This window comes from Leuresthes tenuis, unplaced genomic scaffold (assembly GCF_036924035.1).
Source record: "Leuresthes tenuis unplaced genomic scaffold, fLeuTen1.0.hap1 SCAF_9, whole genome shotgun sequence".
Taxonomy (NCBI): Eukaryota; Metazoa; Chordata; class Actinopteri; order Atheriniformes; family Atherinopsidae; genus Leuresthes; species Leuresthes tenuis.
The window spans coordinates 11,623,830-11,642,274 of NW_027325363.1; the positions used below are offsets into that span (position 1 = coordinate 11,623,830).

At 38.6% G+C, this 18,445-nt stretch overlaps 2 protein-coding genes across 2 annotated transcripts; one reads left to right on the forward strand and one right to left on the reverse strand.

The window, feature by feature from the left end:
- Positions 1 to 1,440: 1,440 nt before the first annotated feature.
- Positions 1,441 to 6,308, forward strand: LOC140313712 (extracellular calcium-sensing receptor-like). The gene is made up of 7 exons (XM_072391704.1): positions 1,441 to 1,773; positions 2,424 to 2,711; positions 3,224 to 3,775; positions 3,874 to 4,095; positions 4,751 to 4,874; positions 5,318 to 5,790; positions 5,886 to 6,308. Exons 1-7 carry the CDS (start codon positions 1,456 to 1,458, stop codon positions 6,306 to 6,308), a joined length of 2,400 nt encoding a protein of 799 aa, XP_072247805.1. The 5' UTR covers positions 1,441 to 1,455.
- Positions 6,309 to 8,237: 1,929 nt separating this feature from the next.
- On the reverse strand, positions 8,238 to 11,405 carry LOC140313713 (extracellular calcium-sensing receptor-like). The gene is made up of 6 exons (XM_072391705.1): positions 11,269 to 11,405; positions 10,854 to 11,139; positions 9,947 to 10,768; positions 9,599 to 9,820; positions 9,380 to 9,503; positions 8,238 to 9,151 (listed from the first exon to the last, which is right to left on the reverse strand). The coding sequence occupies exons 1-6, from the start codon at positions 11,385 to 11,387 to the stop codon at positions 8,238 to 8,240; spliced, it is 2,487 nt and encodes an 828-aa protein (XP_072247806.1). The 5' UTR covers positions 11,388 to 11,405.
- Positions 11,406 to 18,445: the final 7,040 nt, after the last annotated feature.

Sequence of the window (18,445 nt, forward strand, 5' to 3'; positions counted from 1 at the left end):
ATATTATGACCACTGACAGGTAAAGAGGGCAACACTTCTAATCTTGATTAAATATAGTGTTCTGCTGAGAAAAACCTGCATAATATAGAGCACACTCTATACTAGGATATTAGGCATGTGGTTGTAATGTTATGGCTGATCGGTGAATATATATACATATATGTGCGTAAGTGTTCTTTGTGTATTTATTTACTTTTGACCTGGAAAAATTAGTCTGGCAAAAAAAAACAAAAATAGATAATAATTATAACAATATGTTTCCAACTTAGCAGTTTTAATAATAAGAGGAATACCCCTTCAGTTCAAGCTTTACTGACGAATCTATTTTAAATTAAATAATTGAGAAACACTTTCCATATAAAAGGCTTTAAATAAAATCTGATAGGCTCCAGCTCCCCCGTGACCCGACCGACGGATTAAGTGGGTATAGAAAATGGATCAATGGATGGATAAAGACTGGTAGACACAACATTTGACACATCAATTTAAAGCTTTCAGGACAAAAGACGGATAAAAACAAATTTTTGTCTTGCAAGCCAAACAATGAACAACAGAAAAAATTGGCCTCATATTAGGTAGGACCTGTCACAATGTCCAACATGAACACAAATAAATGCTTCCAGTAGGTGCAGTTCAGGTCAGGCATTTTAACCTTCTGCAGTTGTCAAGACGGTTAAATAACAGGCCCTGCATGAACTGAAAAAGGAAATGAAAACTTGCCAAATCTGCAGTGCATACTCAACTTCCATCTACATGGTATGGGTGTTTTTGAGTAATCTATACTTGATTAAATGAATACACGTAGCTGTTCTCACAGGTCATACTCGCATATGAGGCTGCTCTGATTTTGACGAACTGAAAAGACGGCCATAAACTTTTTTCTTTTCTTTTTTTTTATTTTTCCTGTTTACAGCATTCTGCGCACACCAGTTACATATAGATGACGTCACAACGACTGTGTCTGGGTGGTGGCTTCAGATTTACGTGTGCTAATAAAGTATATAAAGCAGCTGTGTCCTGAAATACCATAATCCTTTGTGTGTTCTGAGAGAAACATTTGTATAATTAGCGTTTCTTCACTCCTGAGCCGAGCATGGCATTGCTAGGTGCAAAACTTCTTATGTTCATGTCTCTTATTAGGGGGAAACCAGGCTCAGTTGCCGCTCTGGATAGCTGTGTTTTCTTGGGGGAAGAGGAGCAAAGCAGTCTGTATGAAGATGGAGATGTAGTTATAGGGGGCTTATTCCCTCTACATTACAGCCCTGTTTCCTCTCTTCTGACATACAAAGAAAAACCTTCAGCAAATAAATACAATTAGTATGTTACCAGTAATTAGATTACTTGTGCTGTGAACACAGATTTAATTTTCTTGGTTTTCTGTTTTTTATGTGCATATATCTTTGCTGAGTGGTGAATTTCTTTCTGCACAGTTTTAGCTCTCGGGCCCTGCGTTGGATGCAGACCATGACTTTTGCAATCAAAGAGATCAACCTGCGCAGTGATCTCCTGCCACACCTCAGGCTAGGTTTCCACATCCGTGACAGCTGTGATGATATACCTGTGTCTTTAAGAGCCTCCTTTCTGTTGGTGAATGGCCAGCCAGAGATAGGCCTCAGCGCTGAGCGTGTGAATGAAGACCAGAGTGTAGAGAAAGGCAATAATTTAAGCTGTGCTGCAGTAAAAAGGACCGCGTCCTCAGTAATCATAGGAGATGCTGGTTCTGGGGTGTCTATGGCTCTTCTACGAAGTCTGGGTTCTTTCCATATCCCCTTGGTGAGTGAATGTATTTGTCTGAGCACTTGTGTTTTGATAATTTAAAATAATAATACTAATAATAATAATAATTAAAAAGTACTTCTTACTAAATTAAGCTTTTTCACTATATCAGTGAAGAACCAGAAGTAAACCAGCTGCATTTGAACATGCAATTTTTCTTTTTCACACAAGCTTTTTTACTAAAATGGTTTTAGAAAAGTTTGCACTTACTTAAGTCTGAGACAAAATGTTCAAATTCAGTGTTACATTTTTGCTCCACAGGAAAGAGATTAGGATCTGGAATATTTGCTTTTTCTGGCACTTAAATGTATACAATTCAACATTTGTAAATCCATCCATCCCTTTTTGTATACCAGCTTTATCCCATTCAGGTTAAAGTGAGTTTGTAAATATATCTGCACTATGCTTCTGTAGAAAATAATCATAGATTTACAAAGCTTTTTAAATGTTCTATGTTATAAAATCACAGTTTACACAGCTTCTATTTGAGACTCCAACTCCCCTTTTTTAGGTATACGGATGTCCATCTGACTCACTGAATGCTTCTGAAAAAAAGTTGTACTTTTTGGTGAAATTTGATGCTTGCTGCACATTCTTTCCCCAAGCCAGTGCCAAATCCTAACTACTGTTTTTTTTTGTAAAACTAGGTGAGCTATTTTGCATCCTGCAGCTGTCTGAGTAATCAAAAGGAGTTTCCCACCTTCATGCGCACCATGCCCAGTGACACCTTTCAGATCAGAGCCCTGGCTCAGCTGGTTAGCTATTTTGGCTGGACCTGGGTGGGGGTCATTGGTGTTGAATCTGACTATGCCCGCTTTGCCATCCAGCTTTTCCTTCAGGAATCAGCGCAGTATGGTGTGTGTACTGCCTACACACATTTCTATCCTGTGGAGCTCAGCCAGCAGGCTCTTGATGGACTTCTTGATGTAATTCAGGTACCTCTATGTCACTGAATTTCTCACATGGGGATACAACTAGAAAACAAAAACTATTTTCAACAAGTGCAACATCATGATTGAGGAGCTGTTGTGTAAACTGATGTTTAACAGATGCCAAGGTTTTGGTATTTTTATTCTAATACTGTACTGACAAGGGTTATGGGGGGGAAAGCAACATGTTTGACAACATGGTATTTGTGTATAATTATAATACTCCTTAGACTGAAAAGGTAATCTAAATGTTTCATGAGTGCAAATATTGCATTACACTTATGGAGCATATGAATTACTTGTTTTTTTCACTAATAATTTTTGCACTTAGCTCTGACTGGTGTTTGAATGTACTGTTTTCAACACAATTTAGCCCAATATGTAAATGTAAAGTATCAGAATATAAGATTTAGTATGAACTGTATTTACTATTAAAAAAATGGACAAAATCCAGCACATCATTTTAAAATACTTCTTCTAACTCCAATACTAATGATCTCTTAACATTCATTCATCAGATGTCATCTTCAAAGGTCATTATTAACTTTTCTGGTGAGTCAGAGATGCAAGGCATTCTTAGAGAGATCCAGTTTCGGAATATAACCGGTTTTCAGTGGATCGCCAGTGAAGCCTGGGCCACCTCCAAGTCACTTTGGGAAAAAGCTGGAGGTCTCCTAATGGGCACACTTGGATTTGCAATCCAAAGAGCTGCTGTGATTCCAGGGCTACAACAACATTTCACAAATCTCACACCATCCTCTATACAGAAATTAGCTTACTTTGCAGAATTTTGGGAAGAAACATTTAACTGTCAACTTAACAGGTCAGTGGACAGCAACTACTATGGGGCGATAAACTACCCCAACAGTGTGCCATGTAAAGGGTCAGAGGATTTAAATGATGTTTACTCTCCCTATTCTGATGTGACACAACTAAGAGTGTCTTATAACGTCTACAAGGCTGTATATCTGGTGGCCCACGCCTTGCAAGATATGAGTAATTGCCAAGCTGGAGCAGGGCCTTTCCTGAATGGCACCTGTGCAGACTCAAAACATTTCAAACCTTGGCAGGTGAGACCAGCTATAAGTTATATATTATCTAAAGTAACATTTCAAGCAGGCAGAGACGAGTTGAGATTTGTGTTTAAATGTCTCTTTTTTTCCTTTAGCTCACCTACTACATGAAGCGTGCTAATTTTTCTGCACTGGGGGAAAAAGTCAACTTTGATCAAAATGGTGACCCCATAGCTTATTATGATCTCATGAACTGGCAGAGAAGGCCTGATGGCTCTCTAAATTTGGTAAAAGTAGGCTTCTATGATGCCTCATTGCCCGCTGATCGCCGCCTGGTCATAAATGATTCAACGATCCAGTGGCCTGTAGGAAAGCAGGTGTGTTCTCCACAAACAGGCCTGAGACCATGTTCACCTCTCAGACTCTTGTATGCACTACTGATAAACTCATCAGTCGGATTGTTGCTATTAGTGTGCAACATACTTTCTTAAATTAGCATTAAAAAATGTTAAACCTGACAAGCTATGGCCAATATCATAAAAAAAAAGCTATTAACAATTTGAAATGATACATTTATACCTACATTTGTGAAGAAAAAAGTAAATGAGATTACAAAGTAGCAATATTATTTCACAAATGTAATTTATCTTAAGATATGACAATTTCATAACATACGAAGCATGATCAGACCTAAAAATTCACAGTTAAGAGATCGGCAGTAAATGAAAATATTAATACACTTCATGATATCAATGCTAAATATGTTGTTATATATGATGAGCACATTAATATTTCACTATTAGACATCTGCAAACCGAAACAGACCATTAACTTTGTTGGCCATGTGTCCTCTGAGCCCTCATTACTGAGTTCTGTTTGTTAAAGTTTTTGAAGATGCATTTGATTTAGTTAAGAAAAAAAATGTACCTTTTGAAAAAATGTAGAGCATTTTCACATGATGATAGAGTCATGCTTTGGTAGTCATAATTTTAAATCAGTGTTCTTTCTGAGTGGCTGAACTTTGCCTCTCAGGCGATCCGGTCTATATGCAGCGACAGTTGTCCCCCAGGTTCTCGAGTTGTCAGGAGAAAGGGGAAACCCATCTGCTGCTACGACTGTGTTCCCTGTGCTGAAGGAGAAGTTAGCGATGAGACCGGTGTGTACTGTCTTGTATCATGCTTTTTTCTTTTGTTTAATCCAATCATTAACAAGCCTATACTTAAATTTAAAGCAGAACTTGTTTACCTGGAAAAACAGGCTATTTGCTGATACTGTTACTATGGGCTAACAGTGGTACATGAGCCAGAATCTATTTAAAAAATATATACATTAAAAATCTGGTTCTTCTGGCTTCTCATATGATTCTTAAAGCCATTTACAAGAATCCACAGTACTTGTGTGAAAATAACCAATATGAGCTAAGAGTATCTAACTATGCACTGCAGAGCTAAAGCACAGCAGATAGAGGAGGGAAGGAAATCTTATGTTGTATTTTCACATTTTTAAAAACAAAGGCTTTTTTTTGTCAAGGTTACCAAGTTCTTCTTTAAACGTGGCTTCTCTAAACTACATTTTTCTCTTTTCTCTATCTATCTCCAGATTCTTTAGAGTGCTCACGCTGCTCAGAGGACACATGGCCCAACAAAGCCAGAAATCTCTGCATCCCAAAAGCTATAGAGTATCTTTCTTATGATGAGTTCATGGGAATCCTGCTGTGTGTCGCCTCTGGTCTGGGAGCTTCCATTTCACTTATCATTTTTGGTATATTCTTTACATACAAAGACACACCTCTTGTTCGGGCCAACAACATGGAATTGAGCTTCCTTCTTTTGGTATTTCTTTCCATCTGCTTCCTTGTTGGCTTGCTGTTCATTGGTGAGCCTTCAGACTGGCTCTGCCGTATTAGGTACCCAGCATTTGGGATCAGTTTTTCCCTTTGCATTTCTTGCCTTCTGGCAAAAACAACAGTGGTCCTCATGGCTTTTAGGTCCAGACTGCCTGGAGGCAGTGTCATGAAATGGTTTGGATACATGCAACAGAGAGTCAGTGTGCTTTTGGGAACAGCTGTTCAGGTAAAAAAACAAAAAACAAACAAAAAAACCCCATAAAAACCTTTTTGATTCTGTTTTTATAAAGTAATATCCTCATGTTTTTCTGTTTTCTCTAGGTTCTAATTTGCCTGATTTGGCTGCTCACCAGTCCACCTCATGCCAGTTATAACACAGATTACCACAGTGCTACAATCATCATCGAGTGTGTAACTGGTTCAGAAGCTGGCTTCTGGTGTGTTCTTGGATACATCGGTATCCTGGCTTGCATGTGCCTCATAATGGCATTTTTGGCTCGAAAGCTGCCTGATAATTTTAATGAGGCAAAATTCATCACCTTCAGCATACTGATATTCTTTGCAGTGTGGATTACTTTTATCCCAGTTTATATGAGCACAGCTGGAAAATACACCGTTGCTGTCCATGTTTTTGCTATTTTAGCCTCATCGCTTGGACTTCTCTTTTGCATTTTTGCTCCCAAGTGCTATATCATTTTGCTGAAACCAGGAAAAAACAACAAGAAAAACTTAATGCAAAGATGAACACGAAAATATATAATTTTCTCATGAATGCAAATTATACATGCACAATTTTTTTTGTCTTATTCTTGCTGGAAATGTAATGAATAAAACTCCTTTGAAATTCAAACTATCCTTGTCTCTTTTGCTTCTGACACAAGAAATGAAAGGCGTCAAGGTAATTTCTTCTCCTTAGGGATTTGACTGTAGAGGTCTTACTTTCAGACCTCGTATATATCTCATATAAGTAAATATTTAGTAACTTAGTTGCCTATTTTTTGCTTCATATTTGGTCAGAAGGCAATTTTGCTGTACTGCTAAGACAAATAAGTTCACACCTACTTCATCTTCCTCAGCGAGGGCCCTCCTGACTGGACAATTGGGCTAATAATATGTAGGGTGAAAATAGGAGAATAAAACAAGAAAATAAACAAATAAATAAACAAATGTATATACATAGTACATACATAGTACAATATCAAAGCAATGGGCTTATGACCTTATTAATCAGGGGGCACGGTGTTATTAGTGGCCCAGGTGTATAGGTGCGTGGGTTTTGGAAAGTTTTTTTTTTAACAGTCATAGTCATCCCAGGCTTATAGCCAATCAACTATGGTTCAAATGAGTTTGTACCAACCCATCTTTGTATTTCTATCAATAATTCAGATGCAACAGAACAAAGCAGGGCAAAGTCATGAAAAAGAAAAGTGCCAAAACATAAAGGTGGTTCAGAATATTTTGAGAGCGAAAAAAAACAAAGGCAGGTGCATCAAAAAGCCTTTTAGTCACCAACTTTTCTTATGTTGTTGCTGCTACTTTTGCAACCAAATGTGAAGATGACAGCAATGATGCAAGTGGCAGTGCCGGTAGAGACATGCAGGGTGAGACAGAGGGCAGGAATGAAGAACACTGTCAAAGGAAAACAGAGAAGTCAATACAGTGATCAGAGTGAACAGAGCCCCTAGAGAAAAGTGAAAGCTCCAGTGAGATGGTAAGGTTGATTATGAGAGGGCTAAGTTGACTTGTTTGTTTTTTAATACAATAATCTCTGATTTTCCAGGTCTGATTGGACAAAAATTTCTAGAATTATAAGTCTTACGCTCATCCACTTATATCACTTAAGACTTACATCTACCTTTCATAGTAAAGCCTTCCCCTCGCCAGTACTTTAAAGGCTAAATATGTGCAACATTTTGAAGGCCTTTAAATCAAATGCTAACATTGAATATTTAGCAGAAATTGCTATATTCAACATGTGCCACATTATGCTAATCTAACATATGACATCCTATCCTCAAGGTTAATTGGCTGACCAGGGCAAAATTCCATTTATTTGTTCGCATCCACCTAGTTTCTCATGATCTTTGTGGTAGTAGCAACTGATTTAGTTTTTATTCTATATTTTTGCTGTACCCTGATTAATGCAAATTTTAATGATAATTAATTAATAATTGTTTTCACTGAACTTTGCTCATTTTGATTTAAGTACATTTAAATGTTGTTTTGATTTCCTCATATTAACACTTTGCAACTTATTGTTTGAAACAATGTACAAATCAATATTCTTTTAATATAACATTAAGCTTTTGGCCACAGAAAACTTTATTTCAAGAAAGATAATTGTGCAGTACTTAAACATTCTCACACTTAACACATGTTGGTTGTTTTCTTTATTGTGAGCATGATTTATGATATTCAAATATTAAATATCTAGACATTAGGTGATATAAAAAAATTGTCCATGTTTATGATGGCTGTAAAATGCATTTCAAAACGCAGATAATTAAGTATTAAAGCAAATTTTATTCCTTACATCAGACATTTTAGACAGTAAAACACTCAAATAAGACATAAAAATATCTGTAGCAGATGTACTTGAAAAAAAAAGCAAAAACAGATCTATACATCTCTGTGTTTTCTTGCTCAAAAGTGATAAAAAAAAAACATTAAAAGTCATATTTTTTTGTTAACATTAATTCCCATGACATGCCTCTTGGTATTATTCTCTGGCTTCATCAATATTATGTAGCATTTAGGTGTAAAAATACAAATTAATAAGCCAAATGCTGATGACAGAATTGCAAATATTTCTACAGCTACAGTGAACTTTCCAGGAGAGCTGATGTAGGCAGGGATGAAGGTGATCCAGACAGCACAGAATATCAACATGCTGAAAGTGATGAATTTGGCTTCATTAAAGTTATCAGGCAACTTTCTTGCTAGAAATGCAAGAACCAAACATATTACCGCGAGGATCCCTATGTATCCCAACACTGCATAAAAGGCAGCGTCAGAGCCTGTGCTACATTCTAAAACTATCTTCTTATTGCTATATCTGAAAACCTTATCTGGCAAAGGAGGATTGAGCTTTAGCCACAATGTACAAATAACTATTTGAATCAAAGTACAGGAGCAAACAATAATCCTTTGCTGTGCGGGACCAAACTTTCCAATTGCTTTATTACTGGGATGTGTGGCTCTGAAAGCTGTTACAACCACAATGGTTTTTCCCAAAATACAAGAAATGCAGAGAGCAAATGTCACACCAAAAACTGTGTGGCGCAGCATGCATGTCAAGACTGTCGGCCTGCCTATGAAGGTGAGAGGGCAGAGAAAGCACAAGAAAAGAGAAAACAACAGGAAGCAGCTCAGCTCTGAGTTGCTGGCCTTTACTACAGGAGTTTCTCTGTAGTGGATAAAAACCATCATCGTGACCAGTGACATGAAGGCTCCTAACAAGGATACAACTGTGAGAGCTATTCCCATCGGCTCGTGGTACGACAGGAACTCAATCATTTTGGGAATGCACTCGTTTTTTCTGTCATTGGACCAATATTCCTGTGGACAGGGAACGCAGTCTGTTGCACCTGTTGAGAATAAACATAGAGTGCATCTGGACAACACGTTTTCAGAAAAAAAAATTACAATAAATATTATTCGTATTAGTTTATAGTTTATTGTTAGTTATGATTAGTTTAAACCTAAGGGAAATTCAAGTGCAGTAACACAAAATAAATTAAATGCAGTATAAGCAACTCTAAACATATGATGCATGTGTAGTTCAGTATGCCATACACACTTTAATGTCTGTCTACCTGATGAATTGGATATAGTTCCATCAGCACAAGGAAGGCAATCAAAACAGCATGTGGGTTTTCCCTTAATCTGAGCTTTCCTGGTTCCTACTGGACATGTATGAGAGCACACTGATGTAGGAACCTGAGGGAGAAAAAAATCAAACTGTAGAAATACTCTTGTGATTTAACATGGCTCACATGATATTTGGTGAATGAAAAAAAACTTGTCACAGTTACCTTTTTGCCTGTCCTCCACACTATCTTTTCCTCCTGTATGCTGAGCTTATAATCACCATTTTCATCAGATGCAAAATGGCCCAGTGTTACATGCTGCACCTGCCCATTTTTCAGCTGCCAGTTAATAATATCATAAGAAGCAGGAGGGTCACCATTTTTATCAAAAAACACATTATCCTCAAACTGATTCCTGAAGTTCACCCTCTGTAGATGATAAGCCACCTGTGAAAAATAACAAATTATGTGTCATTTATTTGAAATAAATATCTTAACATTTATTTCTAAATATCTTAATATTTATTTCTAGACAGCCAGAAGCATTGTCAGTTTATTTGCAGTATTTCTCACCTCTTTAGGCTGAATTTTTGATACATCTAAACATGGCGGCCGCACTGTTTTTTCTCCAGCTGGTTGGCAGAATACCAGTTGATGAAGGGCATGTGCAATAGCATACACAGCTTTGTACACATTATAGGCTACTCTGAGCTGTGTGACATTGAAGAACACATCCTGGGAATCCATTAATGTCTCATTGCCTGCACATATTTTGTTTGTTTTCCCTGCATTTGTATCAGGTGAATCCACTCTACAACCCATCATTATCTCCCAGAAATCCTTCACAAATGCTGCACTTGGAACTGTGTAAGGACTAATAGCTGTGAGAAATGGTTTTAGTTTTGGGATTGCCATCTTGTGCACCACAAATCCCAGAGCTCCACCAAAAGCTTGGTACATTTCAGGCGTAGAGGGTCGAGGTGCTGTTATCCACGCTTCACTTGCAATCCACTGAATTCCTGTAATGTTATGTTTCACTACCTCTTTCATCAAAGGGTAAAAGTCACCCTCTGGAACAAAAGCCAGAATTACTTTAACAGTTGACTGTTTGATCATTTCCACAACATCTAGAATCCTGTTTACGGGGTATGTACGTAGAACTGTTCCAACAAAAGCAATACAAACCCCAAGTTTTTTAACCTCTTCAGTAAATGCAAGAACCCCGTTTCGGCCATAATCATTGTCTGACTGTATTGCTCCAATCCACTCCCAACCAAAATGTTTGACCAAAGCTGCCAAAGCCTTTGCCTGGAAGTAGTCGCTGGGGATTGTCCGAAAAAAGGTAGGGTATTTAGCTCTGTCACTCAGGCAGGCACATGTTGAGAAATAACTCACCTAGAAAACAAACCACACAAAAGGACTTTCAAAACAAAATATAAATGTTACAGATTATTTTCAAGAAAATAATTTCTTTCCTTACTATTGGCATTTGAAATGGTCCAAGTGTTCCAGCAACAGCAATGGACTGAGATGATCCCGACTCTGCTATGAGAGCAGACATAGCTGGAGTACAACGAGAACTCTGTTTTAAATCCTCTGGTTGACTAGCCAGTGTCAGTGCAGCACGTAAAGTATTAGTGGGTGATGCACAAGAGTTTAAAATTCTATAACCAAGAGATATGTTTGGAAGGAGAGCAGACTCTTTGTTAATTTCTTCAACTGCAAATACCATCACTTGGGTCCATCGAAAAACTCGCAGATCAAATCTGACCAATAATAATAATAAAAAAGAATAAAAAAAGACATAGAATTGCTGATTAAATGACAAAGGTTTAAATTAGAAGAAAGAATATGCATGTCATAAGAAAACAATTGCTACAAATATCGAATCATACCCCTCACAAATCACTCCAGGAGGTTCCTTCTCAAAAGTAGCAATACTGCTGATCTCTTTGTTAAAAACTGGAAAAATTCCCCCTACCATTATATCACCTTCTTTAAATAAACTTTGCATGTTAAATTTCCCAAAAATCTCACAGCTTGTAACTGTGTTTAAGCACAGAACACAGAGAAATATTTGAGTTGCTCTTCGCATGTTTGTGCTGCATGATCAAATGAGGATGAACGCACAGCTCTTATAACAGCTGTGCTGGATGTAGGTTGACGTGCTGTTGTGAGGAAAATTGATTATGTCCCACATGGCACAGTGATCTTTGACTAGTTAGGGTGACACAACAGATAACAGTGACTGCAACATTCAAAGTAGATACATCGAGTATGCTAATGTGTAAAAATAGACATATATGGGCAAGTTAGTGTAACTCAACACATTTTTCTAACTTAACTGCATTATCTCTAAATTTTTTGATATTCACTTGACAATTTAGCCTAGAGATATACGAAAGAAGTACTGTTAAGGGATTCATTTCATTGCCCTCTATGTTTTTTTTTCTCTCAAAAACTATGCAACTATTTTATGACTTAAAGATTAAAGTAAAACAGTTGTTTTGTCATTTCTGGCTTTTGTTAATGAAATTATCATTTAGTACCAAATCAACATTTACTAGCAATGCATTCTTGATTATACATTATTTATGTTGCAGTTCCAAAAAGAGGTTCATCAAAGGTAGTTACAGGTGCTGCTACAGTTACTGCTCAGCCAAATTGTCCACTACTCAAGGTTGATGTGTAAGGTGAGGACCCAAATGCAGCTCACAAGTGAAGGATGGAGAAGCAAGCAATTCTCAGGGGGAAGGCTGGGAGGCAGGCAGGACCAGTGAAGCAGGCTGGACAGGGAACCATCCTAGGTTGGTGCTGGCAGGGGGCCAACTATCCCAAAGCAGGAACAGATACTGGAGCTGGCAGGATGCCTGCAGACCCTAGGAAACAAACAGGGACTGGTAGCTCTGCAAGCTCCAAGGTAGAAACAGGGACAGGGGCTAGTTAAATGTTGTTTTATACCGGCAGAACCCATGGCTGGTGGGCACCTGCAAGCTCCAAGGCAGGAACAGGTGCTGGCTAGATGCCTGCATACCCTGAGGTTGGTGCAACACTGCACATGCAAACTGACTCCAGGATGGAACTAGGTGGAACTTCATCTGACTCAGGGGACAATAATTACTTTCATTTTAATAATTTTATTTTTTTCTCTTTATATTCTTTTATTTATTTTTAATGCTTCTTCCACTCCCTGCTGCAATGCTTTTATTTTATGTAGAGCATTTTTAATTGTTTTGTACATGAAATTTGCTATACAAATAAATTTGTCTTGACTTGACTTGACTTGACTTAACTTGACTTGACTCAGGAATGTAGAGCTAAGGTGGCCCGAAGGAGACCCTCCTGACCACCTTCAGAAGTTTGGTGCAAAGTTTGAATGCTGGGCCTCTTTCAAGGATTAGGACTGAAATGGGCCCTGGGGTGAGCCTTCAAAGAGTTGGTGCTGAGATGAGAATTGTCAGGCACGCTGTTCTGGCTTCGACCATTAAAAGTCTTATGCCGGAAGGTCTCTTTCCAGGAACACACTGTTATCAGTGAAGGCTATGCATCTTTCTAACCAAGATGACTGCAGTTCGAGACAGACCTAGTACACGTGATGTTTAGCAAGCTCTGCAGCTATTGGGCTTGGCCTTCTTGAACTGTAGGTTTATAAGGAATTTTGCTGCCACTGAAGACTTCAGCATCATCACCCCTTGGGGGCTCCTAAACCATTGCTGGAGGTCATCAGGGGGTCAATGCAAAAACCTGCAGCTCTTGGTTCCATGATGCCTGTAAAGTCATGTACTTGAGGTGGCTCATAGCTAAGCATGAACCTGTGTCAATGTGTACCATGGTTTTAAAAAAGTCACTGTATTAAATCCCTACAAATTTCCATAATTCCATCCTCTTCTTTATTACATAAAGACAGAAAAATGCAGGGATGTCAGATTGCATGCTCAATTCAATTCAATTCAATTCAATTTTTATTTATATTGCGCCAAATTACAACAATTGTCATCACAAGGCACTTAAATGATTTAGTCCAATTCAAGCCAATTTGAATTCAATTCATTGTAATCATAATCCAATTAATTCATATAGAGCCAATTTAGAAAATAATATCCTAGCTAAGGAAACCAACAGATTGCACCGAAACTTGTCTTCAGTCCAATCTCCTGTCGTGAGCATGCCTGTGGCGACTGTTGAAAGGAACGACTCCGCTTTCAACAGGAATAAACCTTTGGCAGAACCAGACTCAGGAAGGGTGGCCATCCGCCTCGACCAGCTGGGGTTTGAGAAGACAGAAAAGAGGGAAAAGAGGGGGGGGGGGGGGGGGGGGGGGGGGGGATACCTGTTGGAACAGGGAAACACAAGTTAATAACCACAATAATGTCACATGTATATAATATAATTTGAGAAATTAAACAGGGGGGACAAGAGAGCAAAGTGAGGAAAGGTGTGACAGATGAGGTCCCCCAGCAGTCTAAGCCTATAGCAGCTGAACTATGGGATGTTTCAGGATTACCTGAGCCATCCCTAACTATAACGCTTATAGTTATAGTTATCAAAAAGGGAAGTTTTAAGCCTAATCTTAAAAGTGGAAAGGGTGTCTGCTTCCCGGACAGTTACCAGCAGCTTATTCCACAAGAGAGGGGCCTGATAACTGAAGGCTCTGCCTCCCATTCTACTTTTAGAAACTCTGGGAACAACAAGTAAACCTGCAGTTTGGGAGCGAAGTGCTCTGTTAGGAAAATACCTTACAATGAGATCTTTAAGATATGATGGAGCTCGGTCATTAAGAGCTTTATATGTGAGGAGAAGATTTTTAAATTCTATTCTGAATTTAACAGGGAGCCAATGAAGAGAAGCTAAAACCGGAGAAACATGATCTCTCCTGTTAGTTCTCATCAGAACTCTGGCTGCAGCATTTTGGATCAGCTGGAGGCTTTTCAGATAATATGTGGGACAGTCCAATAATAAGGAATTATAGTAGTCCAATCTTGAAGTAACAAATGCATGGACTTGTTTCTCTGCATCACCCCGAGACAGGATGTTCCTGATTTTAGCAATATTATGAAGGTGAAAGAAGGCAGTCCTAGAAACCAGTTTTATATGTGCATCAAATGTTAAATTCTGGTCAAAAATAACTCCAAGGTTCCTCACTGTAGAACTAGAAGCCAAGGAAATACCATCTAGAGTAACTATATAACTAGACAATTTATCCCTGAAGCGCTCAGGTCCAAAGAGAACAACTTCAGTTTTGTCTGAATTTAAAAGCAGACAGTTCTGAGTCATCCAGGTCTTTATGTCTTTAAGACAGGCTTGTAGTCTGACCAACCTGTAGGTTTCATCTGGTTTCATAGATAAGTACAGCTGAGTATCATCAGCATAACAATGGAAATTGAAAATGCCATGCTGTCTAATGTTGCATCGAGTGACACTTCCTCTCTGGTTAGCAAAAGCAACCGGCAGAGGCAGTACTCACAATTTCATAACTATTGGAGGACCTTTCATCACTCCTTGTCAAATTCAAAGTAATCTTGTCTTGAAATGAATGTTTGCAACCATCTTTGAGAGTTATAGTTTCTAGTGATACCATAAGACCATGATATTTTTGCTGAAGGTCATCATACTGTCACAATGTCATACCGACCATGCCTATTCACAGTTCAGTCAGGGTGGGATACTTCAGAGGGACCGATACCTTGCATAGGCTAAGAGGATGTTTGTTCTGACCTGCTATCACAATGTGAAGTGGAGGCATCCATGGAGAGGGAGGGAGTTGACATGTAGGCATCCTGTGCTGCTTTACAAAGTCACCATAGGCAAAGCTGTTTTTTTTTATCAGACACTTCAGGACCAAGGTCTTCCTGTAGGTATGCTGTTGGATGGGACGGTGAAAAAAAAAATCAATCCCTTGTATCTACAAAATGATGCCCTGGTCGAGCAGTTCAATAGGACTCTGTCCATCTACCTTACCCTCTTCAGTGACTACTATAAGCAATACTATGAGTGCCACCTGTTTAATATCCTGTTGGCCTACTAGACTATAGTACTATAGTCCTGGCCGTGATCTGTGCAACTTGGTGGACTTATTTTTGGTCATGCTTGAGGCAGGAAAGAAAGGGGAGTCTGGGATCCTTTTAGGGTTTGGGGTTTTTCTGTTTGTTTTTGTGACTTTGCATTAGATTTCCTTGTCTTGGTTTTTCCACTGTGTTTCGTTCGACTCTGTTTTCATATTTCTGTTCTTAGTATTTTGGAGTTATGGGTCTTAATTAGGATTTATTCTTAGTTTGTATTAGTCTATTCTTGGTGGGCCTTTTTGTTTCTGGTCTCGCTTTTATGATTTACCTCAGTTGTTGTTCTTGCTTTTTATTTGAATTAATCTATTGTCTTAGATTAGTCTTGTCTCGGTTCTTTTCTTGTATTTACCTTTTTGTACTTATCTTCTTCCTGATCTTAGTGCAATTTCTAGTTTATTCTGTCTTAGTTTCCCATACACACCAGTAGTTGTCCTGAGTCCCCCCTGTTTTGTTTTGTCACCTCTCCTACACACCTGTCTATAGTTAATTGGTCTCAGCTGCTGGTCTCAGTTTGTCTCATCCGTCCCTTCAGTATTTAAGCTCCATAATTCTCAGTTTTTGTCGGATCCTTGCCATTATTTGTCTTGTTTGTTCCAGGTTTTTGTCTCTTATTTTGGTTAGTTTGGTCTGTTGTTTTTTCATAGGTTTATTTTTGGTTATCCAGCCTGGCTGTGCATTTGTTTAAAGTATTAAATAAAACCTGTAGAAGTTTTAATCTGCCTCAGGTCTACTGTCTGTGCTTCAGTCATTAACAAACTCCACAATCCACCAAACCTTAACAGATGCAGTGTTACTACAATCTCACTTGCCAGGAGGTTGACCAAGCCAGGGCATTAGCAAAAGTAGAACAATGACCCCTGCTGGCTGTGAAGGACAACACTCCTGAGGAAAGAAATGAAGAAGAAATCTTGCCAGCCACTGGGTGAGACTTTACACCATCCTAGAGAAACTCTCTGAGCAGTTCTACTAGATGCAACTACTCCAGAAAAAAACAGGTGGTGGTAGACTGGGACTACCTAGCTTACTACCAATTGTTGGTTCCCGTTGTGGGTCAGGGTCTCTTCTGGAAACAAGTAGGAGCCCACCATGCCATATCAGGACACAGCAGTTGGCATTAAAAGTAAAAAATTGTGAGAATTTGGGGAGAAAGTTGTGCCTTTTTTAATGTCTGTACAAAGTAAATAAATTTATCTGCTTTCTTTACCAGATCAGATGTGTTTTCATGCTAGGTGAGGTCATCTGTAATGTAGACTCCCAGGAGTTTGAGGTTGGAGACAAGCTCCACTTCACAACCACTTTGATGTTTAGTGGTGTGTGTGAGTGCGTCTCTATGCCGCCTGTAATAATCTATCAATTCTTTGGTCTTCTTAGTGGTGAGGGTCAGGTTGTTGTCTCCACACCAAGCAGCCAGATGTTCCACATCCTCCCTGTAGGCCCTCTCATTGTTCTCACTGATCAACACCGGGGTCATAGGTGAACAGTGAGTGGAGGAGAGGACTGAGCATGCAGCCTCATGGAACCCCTGTGCTCAGCGTCAGGATGGAGGAAGTGTAGCTGTCTAACTTAACAGACTGAGGTGAGGTCAGTTGGTGAGAAAGTCCAGAGCAGGTGTGGTGTGATGTGTTGATGCCCAGTGTCATTGAGTTTGGACATGAGTCTGGATGGTCTGACGGTGTTAAATGATGATGATAAGTCTTTGCAGCATTTAGATATTTGTGTTGGTTGTGTCCAGATATGTCAGGGTGGAGTGCATGAGAACACCTTCAGTATGGGCAATAGGGCAAGGAGCGACCCATGCATTTGTCATTTAATTGTGATTTTTCTAATCTCACGAGAACCCAGCTGGTTTACAAGGAAGATAAAGAACTTTACTATATTCTGAATAAATTTCCCCACTAAATCTATATTTCAAATACAAAGCTTGTCAACTAATTATAAGTGTGCTGCTGATATTTTTGCTGATCACAAAATTATTAAGAAGTAGACATTTTCATCAATGAAAAATGTTTTTAGCTAAAAAATGCTGTTTATCAAATGTTAAAAAAAAATCAAACAGTAATAGGAAGTAATTGTGGGATAAAATATAGTTATTTGACTAATCTCTACTTCCTGCTTACTAATAAAGGGCTGAGCAGACAAAAGCAGTCACTTTCTTCAAACTCATTGGTTTTACACTTAATTATAGGCTATAGTTGTTCATTACAGAAGGTATATTGTGCCATTTTTCACATCCATCCATTTTCTCTGTGATTTATTCAGTTAAGGGTTATGGGTCAGTCCACCCTGCACAGGTTGCCAGTCCAACACAGGGCCTGCAGAGACACAAATGAGACTAACAAATATGTACACTCCCACTCACTCTTACGACCAATTTAGAATCCCCAGTCAGCCTAACATACATATTTTTGAACTGTGGCAGGAAGCTGGAGTATCCAAAGATAACCTATATTAAAAGTTCACACTGAAAGGCCCCAGGCAGAATTTGAACCAGGAACTGTCTCACTGTGAGGGGACAGTGCTAAATATCACATGACTATGCAGACCTGCCTTTTTTAAAACAGTGTTTTTTCAAAGTGCTGTACAATAAAAGCTTCCTCTTCTCCTTCTTCTTTCTCTTATCATTATCAATAGTTTCAGATCAAAGCACCTGTGTTATGTCATGTCAGTTTGTTGGTAGTCACTGTAAACAAGCTCAAAGTGGTGCTTTTTACATGATACGGTCCCTTTAACACAATGTGTTAACTGTTTCAAACCTTTATTTTACCTTTATTCATACAGGTGATCAAATTGAGACTTGGGGTCTCATTCTGAAGAGAGAATTGTTTATATGACATAGCAACTTATACTGTCATATTATGTATAGAACATTATCAGATTATGAAAAAGAACATCAGCAGACACAAAAGTAGCATCATATACAGTATTAACAGATGTTGTATACTTACGTATGTATTGTGAATCTTAAGAAATAAGCCATCATCTTTTAAAATCAGGAAATCATACTTTTGTG

Coding starts and splice junctions, on each gene's coding strand:
- LOC140313713 (XM_072391705.1), bottom strand. CDS start 11,387: ATGCAAAGTTTATTTAAAGAAGGTGATATAATGGTAGGGGGAATTTTT. Junction 10,769..10,853: donor GACCATTTCAAATGCCAATA/GTAAGGAAAGAA, acceptor TTTGTTTTCTAG/GTGAGTTATTTCTCAACATG. Junction 9,821..9,946: donor CAAAAATTCAGCCTAAAGAG/GTGAGAAATACT, acceptor TATTTTTCACAG/GTGGCTTATCATCTACAGAG.
- LOC140313712 (XM_072391704.1), top strand. CDS start 1,456: ATGCAGACCATGACTTTTGCAATCAAAGAGATCAACCTGCGCAGTGAT. Junction 3,776..3,873: donor AACATTTCAAACCTTGGCAG/GTGAGACCAGCT, acceptor TTTTTCCTTTAG/CTCACCTACTACATGAAGCG. Junction 5,791..5,885: donor TTTTGGGAACAGCTGTTCAG/GTAAAAAAACAA, acceptor TGTTTTCTCTAG/GTTCTAATTTGCCTGATTTG.